The 12,917-nt window shown below is 48.3% G+C and overlaps 1 protein-coding gene across 1 annotated transcript in view; it reads left to right on the forward strand.

The window, feature by feature from the left end:
- LOC124018290 (schwannomin-interacting protein 1-like) overlaps positions 1-8,051 on the forward strand; it is a gene marked incomplete at its 3' end in the record, with an annotated part of 25,395 nt that extends 17,344 nt beyond the window's left edge. The window contains exon 4 of the mRNA XM_046333567.1: positions 7,933-8,051. Within this exon, the coding sequence (XP_046189523.1) occupies positions 7,933-8,051 (119 nt within the window). The remainder of the gene's footprint in view (positions 1-7,932) is intronic.
- Between the last annotated feature and the right edge of the window lie 4,866 nt (positions 8,052-12,917).

Genomic DNA, 12,917 nt, shown 5'->3' on the forward strand with positions numbered 1-12,917 from the left:
GTTGGCCTAGAGCAGTGTTGTCTTGTTGTGGAGGAAATGTGCTTGAGGACTAAACCACCTGGCAGCTACAACAGGGAGTTAGACTGCGTCCCAGTGACTTGGTTTGTCTGGTGCTAATGCCGTTGGCTCTCTAACCGTGTGTGGTCAGCCCTGTATAAGTTCAGCCTGGGTTCATTTATGCAGAAATGGTTTGGTCAGGACCCTATTCATCTGGTCATTGATGTGAAATGTGTAAGGGCATGTTTTAGAGCTGTTCTGAACCTTGAGCAAAGTTTGTGGTCAAAGAGTGTTGGAGTCAGTGGGTGGGGAACTGTGCTATGGTCCAGCTGTGCTAACATGACCATGTGTCTGATCACAACTAGAGGTCAACCGATTATGGTTTTGCAACGCCGATACCGATTATTGAGGACCAAAAAGCCGATGCCGATTAATCGGGCAATTTTTCTTCTTTTTTTTCTTTGTAATAATGACAATTACAACAATACTGAATTAAAACTTATTTTAACTTAATATAAAACATCAAAATCAATTTAGCCTCAAATAAATAATGAAACATGTTCGATTTGGTTAAAATAATGCAAAACAAAGTGTTGGAGAAGAAAGTAATATGTGCCGTGTAAAATATGTGACATGTAAGAAAGCTAACGTTTAAGTTCCTTGCTCAGAACATGAGAACATAAGAAAGCTGGTGGTTCCTTTTAACATGAGTCTCTCGATTTCTCTCGATACCATTTGTATTTCATATACCTTTGACTATTGGATGTTCTTATAGGCACTACAGTATGGCCAGTGTAACAGTATAGCTTCCGTCCCCCTCCTCGCCCCTACCTGGGCTCGAACCAGGAACACATCGACAACAGCCACACTCGAAGCAGCGTTACCCATCGCTCCACAAAAGCCGCGGCCCTTGCAGCGCAAGGGGAATAACTACTCCAAATCTAAAAGCGAGTGACGTTTGAAACGGTATTAGTGCACACCCAGCTAACTAGCTAGTCATAATTACGTAAAATTCTGGCAAATTAGTTCGCAATGAGCCAGGCAGCCCAAACTGTTGCATATACCCTGACTCTGCGTGCAATGAACGCAGTTATAACTAGTGATTATAGTTATAACTAGTGATTATGATTGATTGTTTTTGATAAGATAAGTTTAATGCTAGCTAGCAATTTACCTTGGCTTCTACTGCATTCGCGTAACAGGCAGGCTACTCGTGGAGTGCAATGGTTTGAGCGTTGGACTAGTTAACTGTGCGGTTGCAAGATTGGAACCCCTGAGCTGACAAGGTGAAAATCTGTCGTTCTGCCCCTGAACAAGGCAGTTAACCCACAGTTTCTAGGCAGTCATTGAAAATAAGAATGTGTTCTTAACTGACTTGCCTAGTTAAAAAGGTGTAAAAAATAAAATAAAACATTTTTGTAAATAATCGGAAATCGGCGCCAAAAATACCGATTTCCGATTGTTATGAAAACTTGAAATCGGCCCTAATTAATCGGCCATTTTGACTAATCGGTCGACCTCTAATCACAACCACCATCTCTGCTTCACACACACACCTGGCCCTGACATTTACAAACTTTCACTGATACAATATATAGAGGGCGAGCAGAATACTGTTCACACGCAGTAATGACATGCTAACAAACACACACACACACACACACACACACACACACACACACACACACACACACACACACACACACACACACACACACACACACACACACACACACACACACACACACACACACACACACACACACACACACACAGCTTGACTGCTCTTCACTCCCTTCTACATTCAATCTATCTCCCTAGGTATCAGTTCAGTGTACGCCACATAGCCTAGATAGCCTGGGATAAGCAGTTAGGTGTGATGTCATCAAGGCGAGCCAGCTGCAGTGCGGGGGCCAGGTCGGTGTGGTGGGAGACCAGGGCTACGCATTCCATCAGTGTCTCTCATACACACACACACACACACACCCTTCCTCTGATTTAGTCACGGTGAGTCACTGAGCTAACCTCACACATACCCTTAACCCAATGTATTATACCTAGATCCTCCACCTTACTGTATGCTCGCCCTCTGGCCAAATACCCTTTCCCACTTTTCCTCCAGTTCCATACTGTTTTCCACCTGGTTCTCTCCCCTCCATGTCTCCCCTTTCTCCTAGTACTGTTCCCGGCTAATTGTCTTTTTCCTCAAGCTGTCAGAGGACATTACGTCCCCCTGTTCTCAGAACAAGCAGAATACAGCAGGAGACCATTTTCTCTGCCTCCCCTCCCCTGCCCTCCCCTCTCCCCCCTAAGAAAACGTGGGCTGGTGTGATGAAAGGGTGGAGGGGCTGAGAGTGGCATGGTGCAGAGGAAATGGGGATTTATGTTGCCGTTAAGAGCTGGGTTATTGCTCTGTGTCTGTCACTCAACGTTCTGCACAGTCACGGCAGACCAGAGAGAGGGAGAGAGAGAAACAGAGAGAGGGAGAGAGAGAAACAGAGAGAGGGAGGGACCATATATTAACATCACAAAATATGAGAGGAAAAGAGCAAGGCCCTGTAGCTTTATAGCATGGGAAAAGAAAGAGCAAGGCCCTGTAGCTTTATAGCATGGGAAAAGAAAGAGCAAAGCCCTGTAGCTTTATAGCATGGGAAAAGAAAGAGCAAGCCCTATAGCTTTATAGCATGGGAGAAAAGCAAAGCTTTATAGCATGGGAAAAGAAAGAGCAAGACCCTGTAGCTTTATAGCATGGGAAAAGAAAGAGCAAAGCAGAAGGAGAGAATGGCAGCATAGTTTTAGCTCAAAGACAGAGTTGAAACAGTCATCCATCACCTTGCTGTCAGTGGGTATACCACTAGAATAAAGGGCAGTCAGGCACAGTGGTTTGTGTGTGTTTGTTCTCTCTCTCTCCGCTCTCACCCCCCCTCTCTTTCTGTCCCTCCCTCCTCCATGGGCGGGGTGCGGCAACACTGGTGAATTGGTGTGGTTGTGTGTGTGTGTGTGTGTGTGTGTGTGTGTGTGTGTGTGTGTGTGTGTGTGTGTGTGTGTGTGTGTGTGTGTGTGTGTGTGTGTGTGTGTGTGTGTGTGTGTGTGTGTGTGTGTGTGTGTGTGTGTGTGTGTGTGTGTGTGTGTGTGTGTGTGAGATTGAGCTGAGGTGGGCTGAGGACCGGGCACTAGACAGGGCCTCCCAACTGGGTCTGTTTATACCAGGCTAAAAAATAAAAGTCCTGTTCAGAGCAGACACACACACAGACTCTCTCTCCCTGCCAGAATGCATTGCTAACGCAGGGCAACTCTTTAAAGAGAGAGTGTCCTTTTCTGCAGCACAAACTCATGAGATGTTTTCTATCTCTTTCTGTCTCTCAACAAGATCTCATAGTTTTCCTTTTGAAATTTGACACATTATGGATGAATGTCTATTTTTGACACATTCATTCCCCGTGGTTACAGGGTTGATTGTGGTGGGAAGTCTGGGGACCATGAACCTTAAGCTCCCACTTCCCTATTGTGGGATGGTTATTTGTAACGGCTTTCAATGGTATTACATGCCGAAAATTGAGCTCTCTCCCTCTCACTCTGTCTGTGACTGTGTCTGTTCTTTCGTCCTCTCCCTCCCTGTGTGTGACAGCATGTGAATGAGGCTGGTAGCCAGGTCATGTGGAGAGCATCATCTGTCACTGCCCCACACTGAACACACAGAGCTGTAGCCCTGACACATCCTCAGCATGACTATACAGCCTGTTGACCGGAAAGAGACATTCTGACAGACTGACTATACACCTAGACTATACAGACTGACCCCTCTGACTCTTACTCCCCATAACATAACTTAACAGAGAGTTTACAGGGACACTGGGAGTTTCTCAATTAGTTTGGCTATCTCCTCCGTCCTTTCCTTGCCTATTTTTGAAGGTCAAAGGTAGTCGAGTAAGGAGGAAACGTGGAAGCGCGCTTGTATGACACGAGACTCCCTCTCCATTCGCGTCATCAGGCAAATTACATTTACAGGAGTGGAATCCCAGAATAAATGTGTAAAGTAATAAAACAAATGTTGCTAGTTGTGGCAGACATTTTACAGATAAAACACTAACCAGTTTCTGGTTTTTAAATGTGTGCATCCTTTTCTCCTTGGAGAAAACAACAGCTGATTCAAAGAGGGTGTGGCGGATTCTAAAACACTTCTGTGCCTCCTGCTGCGAGAGGCCTCCTCTGTCGAAGTAAGTCATCAAGGAGGTGAGCAGCCTCCTTCATTCACCTACTAACGAATTGAATCTCTCCTCACCACTCGACCACTTATCGGTTTTCAGGTCGCAGAGGAGAAAGAACAAAGGAGTTGAGGACGATCCTCTACACCTGCACACACACATTGCTTGCTGTTTGGGGTTTCAGGCTGGGTTTCTATACAAGCACTTTGAGATATCAGCTGATGTAAGAAGGGCTATACAAAGAACTTTGATTTGATTTGATTTTTCCAAAATGAGAATCTCCCAAAGCAATCACCGTAGCCCACTTCCAACAACATGACGAACCCACAACTGCTAATGAGGGGGAAAAATGATATTCTTTTGTCAGATGGACAATCCTCTATTTTATGTCCCATTGTGCCACCTTTATGTATAGAGGGTCTCTTCCAGAGACATAGACATTGAGATCAATGATCTCTCCCCTGTAGTCCTAGCCAGGCTCTACCTGAAGCCACATGATCAGATAGAGGGAGCGAGGGAGAGAGAGAGAGAGAGCTCATTACTGAGGGTGTCTCAGTCAGGCTCCTCTCCTCCTGCTGAGACCCACTGGTTAAATATTCAGTGTTTTTACACTGACAGAAAATGTCAGCTCTAAAAGCATCTGTGCTCCTCTCATCCAGCTGTGAGGAAGGATGGAGGGAGGGAGAATGGGGGAGAGGGGGTGGGAGGGAGGGAGGGTGACTGGGTGGGGTGTAGGGAGGGAGGGAGGAGGGAGACTGGGTTGGGTGTAGTGAGTGAGTGAGTGAGTGAGTGAGTGAGTGAGTGAGTGAGTGAGTGAGTGAGTGAGTGAGTGAGTGAGTGAGGGAGGGAGGAGGGAGGGAGGGAGGGAGGGAGGGAGGGAGGGAGGGAGGGAGGGAGGGAGGGAGGGAGGGAGGGAGGGAGGGAGGGAGGGGAGGGAGGGAGGGAGGGAGGGCAAGAAGATGCAGAAGGAGATAAACAGAGAGAGAGAGGAAACTTCGTTCAATACATTAATTAGATATGCCCTCCATTATGTTACCCTACTGACTGACCTGGGATCAGAGCCAACTGTCTCTGTCCTCTCATCTGATCCTCAGTTTTATGTCATGGGGCCATCGATCAGGTCAGATCAATCTACAGATTATAACCTCTAACTAGGCTACTCCCTGTTGGTTTTGGATGGGTTGGGCTGTAATCTGCTGCCAATAGGTATAGTAGATAATCAGATCTTTGGATATTTGTCCTGTCTGTGTGTGTGTGTGTGTGTGTGTGTGTGTGTGTGTGTGTGTGTGTGTGTGTGTGTGTGTGTGTGTGTGTGTGTGTGTGTGTGTGTGTGTGTGTGTGTGTGTGTGTGTGTGTGTGTGTGTGTGTGTGTGTGTGTGTGTGTGTGTGTGTGTGTGTGTGTGTGTGTGTGTGTGTTTGCTGTCCCTGAGGGTGTGACACAGATACACACATTCAAGCAGAAATAAGAAATACCTACAATCTGATCTGACCTGATCGATGTGTGTGTGTGTGCATGTGTGAGTTAACAGTCTCATATGCGCGTGGATGTGCTTTGTGCATCCACCTTGCCCTTGATTCAGATTCACAAAACCTTGACAACCAACAGAAGGTCAGCAGGAAGTGTCTGCTACCATGGTGATGGAGCGGAGAGAGGTGGGGCTGATCCTCTCATGTCAAAACAAAGCTCAGGGAGCGTGTGTCTGTCCGTGCGCGTGTGTGTTTGTGTGTGTGTATGTCTGTCTGTCTGTCCGTGCACGCGCGTGTGTGTGTGTGTGTGTGTGTGTGTGTGTGTGTGTGTGTGTGTGTGTGTGTGTGTGTGTGTGTGTGTGTGTGTGTGTGTGTGTGTGTGTGTGTGTGTGTGTGTGTGTGTGTGTGTGTGTGTGTGTGTGTGTGTGTGTGTCCGTGCTCGTGTGTGTGTGTGTGTTTAGGATTTATATCCCTGCTGTGTTTTATTAGTGTGGTATTGGTATTCCACAAAGGGAGCAGGAGCCTTTTGAAGTAGTAAAAGACAGTGTGATGGTTAATACTACTGGATCCGTCCTAATACACCTGTAGTGTGTAGGGTTCCTCTCTACTCTGTCTTATTGGACTTTCTACCATAAGCCCAGAGGGCCACTGTTAACCCTGTTGACCCTTCCAGACCAGAGTCAACGATCCAGAGCCTGGCCACTCAGATCAGACCGGGAACAACATCGATCTACTTCCAGGACATTAAACCCTGGACTGAGCTTATCGATAAACGCCACCGTTGCACAACAGAGATCAATAACGGACAGAGAGATCAGCGATTCTCTCAATCACATACACTGTTCCAGTGAGGGCATACAGTCTGAGAGACATCTGTCTATCTCTGACCGGAGAGAGGAGGGTGAGAGGAGGGAGAGAGAGATCAGTGGGAGAGAGATATTGATGGATGGAGAGAGCGTTCTGTCCTTCTACACAGTAGTCAAGCTATTGTTTCATCATGGACAACCAATACCAAACCATATACTTTGATCTAGAATATTTGTGGAATACTCTGAAATCCCTGTGGCATAGCGGGCATGCTTATTCGGTGAGAGTGTTGTCACATGCATGCCATTGACTTGTCGGGGACAGAGAGATGGAGAAACACAAAGAGACGGAGGGATAGAGGCAACGGTAGAGCGAGAAGAGTTCATCCAGGGTAGCCTTCCCTGCTGGTGGATTATAGAGAGGCCATCTGTTCCAGACAGATTATAATCCTGTACCACAGGGGGACACAGAAGAGGGAGGAGGACGGACAGAGTGGAAAGGAGCTACCCACAAACAGAAGTTGTGAAAACCTATGAATATGAATATGTGCTTCTTGGCATTAGTCATTCATTCAGTTTTTAGTTTTACCAAAGACGCCCTGCAGACTTTTCATACTCCCCAAATACTGTTATTAGGTCATAGATAAAAGTATAGCGAGTGGATTACTTAGCAGAGTATGGAAAATACCCCTGTAACTCACCAAAAGGACTGCTTATAGTTAAGATAGTTCTCTTCAAATTGCAACCATTAAGATAGTGTCTCAACACTTAGAGAGAAGATTTAGGGATTGAGATGAAAGGGTGTTTGGTATGGGAGTCACTACCCTTCTTCCCCTCTCTCATCCCCCTTTCTTTTCTTTCTCCCTCTCCTCCCCTTTTCTCTCTGTCTCTCTGTCTCTCTGTCTCTCTCTTCTCTCTCTCTCTCTCTCTCTCTCTCTCTCTCTCTCTCTCTCTCTCTCTCTCTCTCTCTCTCTCTCTCTCTCTCTCTCTCTCTCTCTCTCTCTCTCTCTCTCTGTGGGGCGTTTCCACCTCGGTGCTCTAGTTCTGTAGACCAGCGGAAGGTCACCTCCCCTCTGATCCTCACCCCGCCCCCTGTCTCCCCACCCTGTTCTATCACCCCATTGGCTGACTGTGTCTGTGATGAGTCAGTCTGCCCCTTCCCCGTTCCGGCAGGGAGAGAGACGGCCACGGAATTCACTCTCCCTTTCTGTTTCTCCTCCTCTTTCTCACTCCTCCCTTTTTGAGTTCTCTCCCCTCCCTCTCTTTTGGAAAATAAGTGATCAGACCTGACAGAGCAACAGAGGGAAAAAGAAAGAGAGGACACTACAGAGGAGGGGAGCAGCCATATCAGGAGCAGCAGGATCAGTAGAGAGTGACACCAGAACGCAGACATACAGTCAGTCTCTCTTTCCGTTTTGGGTCTGGATCTCTTCCCCCTCTCCTCCCCTGTGTCTCAGTCGGAAAACCGCAGCAGCTTTGGGAACCCACTCCCCGTTGTCATTACCGAGGCGCAGCAAGTCCGCGCCTGTCTAGGATGCTGTGAAGAATGGTTCACCAGGAAAACTGTTCTCACCAGGTAAGACAGGACACTGACTGAGACTATCTGGGACTAGTGCTGAGGCTGGCTGGGACTAGTGACTGAGGCTGCTGGGACTAGTGCTGGCTGGCTGGGACTGGTGCTGAGGCTAGCTGGGACTAGTGCTGAGGCTAGCTGGGACTAGTGCTGAGACTAGCTGGGACTAGTGCTGAGACTAGCTGGGACTAGTGCTGAGACTAGCTGGGACTAGTGCTGAGGCTAGCTGGGACTAGTGCCGAGACTAGCTGGGACTAGTACTGAGGCTAGCTGGGACTAGTACTGAGGCTAGCTGGGACTAGTGATGAGACTAGCTGGGACTAGTACTGAGGCTAGCTGGGGCTAGTACTGAGGCTAGCTGAGGCTAGTACTGAGGCCAGCTGGGGCTAGTACTGAGGCTAGCTGGGGCTAGCTGGGACTAGTACTGAGACTAGCTGGGACTAGTACTGAGACTAGCTGGGGCTAGTACTGAGGCTAGCTGGGACTAGTACTGAGGCTAGCTGGGACTAGTGCTGAGGCTAGCTGGGGCTAGTACTGAGGCTAGCTAGGGCTAGTACTGAGCCAGCTGGGGCTAGTACTGAGGCTAGCTGGGGCTAGTACTGAGGCTAGCTGGGGCTAGTACTGAGGCTAGCTGGGACTAGTACTGAGGCTAGCTGGGACTAGTGCTGAGGCTAGCTGGGGCTAGCGCTCTAAACTAGGGCTCTAAGCACTGCATCTCAGTGCTAGAGTCATCATTACAGACCTGATTCGATTCCAGGCTGTATCACTACCATAGGCGGCGCAGATTTGACCCAGCGTTGGCCGGGTTTGGCTGCAGTAGGGCCGTCTTTGCAAATAAGAAATCGTTTTTAAATGACTTGCCTAGTTAAATAAAGGTTCCATTTGAATAAATGTGCTGAGGCTAGACTGAGTTAGTAGAGTAGAGGATGTGTTATGTTAGCTGTTGTGGAGCAACAGAAGGCTGAATACTGCAGTAGGACTGGTATGCATGTGTGTATTCCAAAGGTTTCCATCATGTAATACTGACTGACTGTCATTAGTTTTGTCGTATCTTGCAGGGTTTGTGTCATGGCTGTCGGGGCATCCCAGTGGGTTTGGTGTTTGTATTATAGGATGGGTCTCCAAATCAGACGACTAGGGCGGTTATAGCGCACATTTGACTTCAGGGAATATGTCCTCCCCTGGGCTGAGCCTGATCAATAGATGTCTGGGAAGGGTGAGCTGTTTCTGTCTCTCTCTTTCATGTGTGTGTGTGTGTGTGTGTGTGTGTGTGTGTGTGTGTGTGTGTGTGTGTGTGTGTGTGTGTGTGTGTGTGTGTGTGTGTGTGTGTGTGTGTGTGTGTGTGTGTGTGTGTGTGTGTGTGTGTGTGTGTGTGTGTGTGTGTGTGTGTGTGTGTGTGTGTGTGCAAGGCTCTCTCTTTTAAGGTTTATAAGGTTTATGTTTATTATCATGTTTTATCAGTATATTCTTGAGATGCCATGTGTTTATTTACACACAGTAAAAAAGGTGTGTGTGTGTGATGTGAAAGTGTGTGTGTGTGTGTGTGTGTGTGTGTGTGTGTGTGTGTGTGTGTGTGTGTGTGTGTGTGTGTGTGTGTGTGTGTGTGTGTGTGTGTGTGTGTGTGTGTGTGTGTGTGTGTGTGTGTGTGTGTGTGTGTGTGTGTGTGTGTGTGTGTGTGTGTGTGTGCGTGTGTGTGTGATGTGAGAGAGTGCGTGGGCGGGTGGATTGGAAACGGCATCTCTAGACTGCGACAGAAGTGTCCCACTTTACTTAATGAGGAATGGGAGGAATGATTAGACGAGTGGAGTGTTGAAGTAGTGCAGTACATCAGAGCTTTACTCCCCTCGTACTCACCGAGAATATAGACAATATGACTGTAATGCAGGGAGAGGAGGAGGACGAAAGAGAAGTACGTAGATGGAAAAATAAAATGGAGATGATGGAGGAGGGGAGAGGGGTGCAGCAATGAAGGAAGTGGAACAGGAGGGGTAGAGGGGGAGAAGGAGGTGGAACAGGAGGAGTAGAGGGGGATAAGGAAGTAGAACAGGAGGAGTAGAGGGGGAGAAGGAGGTGGAACAGGAGGAGTAGAGGGGGAGAAGGAGGTGGAACAGGAGGAGTAGAGGGGGAGAAGGAGGTGGAACAGGAGGAGTAGAGGGGGAGAAGGAGGTGGAACAGGAGGAGTAGAGGGGGAGAAGGAAGTGGAACAGGAGGAGTAGAGGGGGAGAAGGAGGTGGAACAGGAGGAGTAGAAGGGGAGAAGGAAGTGGAACAGGAGGAGTAGAGGGGGAGAAGGAGGTGGAACAGGAGGAGTAGAGGGGAGAAGGAGGTAGAACAGGAGGAGTAGAGGGGGAGAAGGAGGTGGAACAGGAGGAGTAGAGGGGGAGAAGGAAGTGGAACAGGAGGAGTAGAGGGGGAGAAGGAGGTGGAACAGGAGGAGTAGAGGGGGAGAAGGAGGTGGAACAGGAGGAGTAGAGGGGGAGAAGGAGGTGGAACAGGAGGAGTAGAGGGGGAGAAGGAGGTGGAACAGGAGGAGTAGAGGGGAGAAGGAAGTGGAACAGGAGGAGTAGAGGGGGAGAAGGAAGTGGAACAGGAGGAGTAGAGGGGGAGAAGGAGGTGGAACAGGAGGGGTAGGGGGGAGAAGGAGGTGGAACAGGAGGGGTAGAGGGGGAGAAGGAAGTGGAACAGGAGGAGTAGAGGGGGAGAAGGAGGTGGAAAAGGAGGAGTAGAGGGGGAGAAGGAGGTGGGTCTTGGATGAAGGGAGAGGAAAAAGGGAGGAAGATGAGGATTTGAAAAAGAGGAGAATGTGAGGGAGGAAGAATAGAGGAGGTGGAGAAAGGAATGAGGTCGTGGTTCAGAACAAAATAGTTTGAGAAGAGAAAGATATTCAGAAAAGGAGGTGGAGAAGGAGGAATAGGAGGAGAGGAAGGAGGAAGAGAGGAAATAGAGAGGAAGTAGAGAGGAAGGAGGAAGAGAGGAAATAGAGAGGAAGGAGGAAGAGAGGAAGGAGTAGAGAGGAAGGAGTAGAGAGGAAGGAGGAAGAGAGGAAATAGAGAGGAAGTAGAGCGGAAGGAGGAAGAGAGGAAATAGAGAGGAAGTAGAGAGGAAGGAGGAAGAGAGGAAGGAGTAGAGAGGAAGGAGGAAGAGAGGAAATAGAGAGGAAGTAGAGCGGAAGGAGGAAGAGAGGAAATAGAGAGGAAGTAGAGAGGAAGGAGGAAGAGAGGAAATAGAGAGGAAGGAGGAAGAGAGGAAGGAGTAGAGAGGAAGGAGGAAGAGAGGAAATAGAGAGGAAGTAGAGCGGAAGGAGGAAGAGAGGAAATAGAGAAGAAGGAGGAAGAGAGGAAGGAGTAGAGAGGAAGGAGTTAGAGAGGAAATAGAGAGGAAGTAGAGCGGAAGGAGGAAGAGAGGAAATAGAGAGGAAGTAGAGAGGAAGGAGGAAGAGAGGAAATAGAGAGGGAAGGAGGAAGAGAGGAAATAGAGAGGAAGTAGAGCGGAAGGAGGAAGAGAGGAAATAGAGAGGAAGTAGAGAGGAAGGAGGAAGCGAGGAAATAGAGAGGAAGGAGGAAGAGAGGAAGGAGTAGAGAGGAAGGAGGAAGAGAGGGAAGGAGTAGAGAGGAAGTGGAGAGGAAGGAGGAAGAGGGGAAGGAGTAGAGAGGAAGTGGAGAGGAAGGAGGTAGAGAGGAAGGAGTAGAGAGGAAGTGGAGAGGAAGGAGGAAGAGAGGAAGGAGTAGAGAGGAAGGAGGAAGAGAGGAAGGGGTAGAGAGGAATTAGAGAGGAAGTGGAGAGGAAGGATTAGAGAGGAAGTAGAGAGGAAGGAGTAGAGAGGAAGTAGAGAGGAAGGAGTAGAGAGGAAGGAATAGAGAGGAATTAGAGACGAAGGAATAGAAAGGAAGTAGAGAGGAAGAGGATGGAGTAGAGAGGAAGTAGAGAGGAAGGAGTAGAGAGGAAGTAGAGAGGAAGGAGTAGAGAGAAAGTAGAGAGGAATGAGTAGAGAGGAAGGAGTAGAGAGGAAGTAGAGAGGAAGGAGTAGAGAGGAAGGAGTAGAGAGGAAGGAGTAGAGAGGAAGGAGTAGAGAGGAAGTGGAGAGGAAGGAGTAGAGAGGAAGTAGAGAGGAAGGAGTAGAGAGGAAGTAGAGAGGAAGGAGTAGATAGGAAGTGGAGAGGAAGGAGTAGAGAGGAAGTAGAGAGGAAGGAGTAGATAGGTAGTGGAGAGGAAGGAGTAGAGAGGAAGTAGAGAGGAAGGAGTAGATAGGAAGTGGAGAGGAAGGAGTAGAGAGGAAGTAGAGAGGAAGGAGTAGATAGGAAGTGGAGAGGAAGGAGTAGAGAGGAAGTAGAGAGGAAGGAGTAGAGAGGAGTACATGGTATAGGTGAAGAGCTGTGTGTGTGTGGGCCTCTCCTCTGACTGTCCCTGTTACGGTAAGAAACCATACTAGCCAGTGAAGGCATCTCCGCAGCTGCTCTGATCTGCTCTATTGACCATTACGTGACATTACACACTGAGCTAAGAGCTGATCCACAGTCAGTTTAGTCTGCTACCTTCTAATGTTTGGGAGAAGGATTGGGGAAGAATAAGCTGATTCCAGATCAGTGATTATGGGGATTCTCTCAGAGCAGTGAACAGACGCACTGCTTCAAAACATGGTATATTTATCTGTTATGCATTGTTAATCCCCCATGTGGCTCATATCACAGCGTGTGTGTGTGTGTACGCCCGTGCGTGTGTGAACGTGTGTGCGAGTGTGTGTGTGCAAGGGTGTGTGTGTTTGCGTGCATGTGTGCAGGCGTGTGTGTGTGTTGTATAATGTCTGCAGTAAGTATGCCATGTTTATTTGGAGATAAAAGATAGTTTAGGAAATGGAGGGGTGAAGAGGGGG

This window comes from Oncorhynchus gorbuscha, unplaced genomic scaffold (assembly GCF_021184085.1).
Source record: "Oncorhynchus gorbuscha isolate QuinsamMale2020 ecotype Even-year unplaced genomic scaffold, OgorEven_v1.0 Un_scaffold_4616, whole genome shotgun sequence".
Classification (NCBI taxonomy): domain Eukaryota; kingdom Metazoa; phylum Chordata; class Actinopteri; order Salmoniformes; family Salmonidae; genus Oncorhynchus; species Oncorhynchus gorbuscha.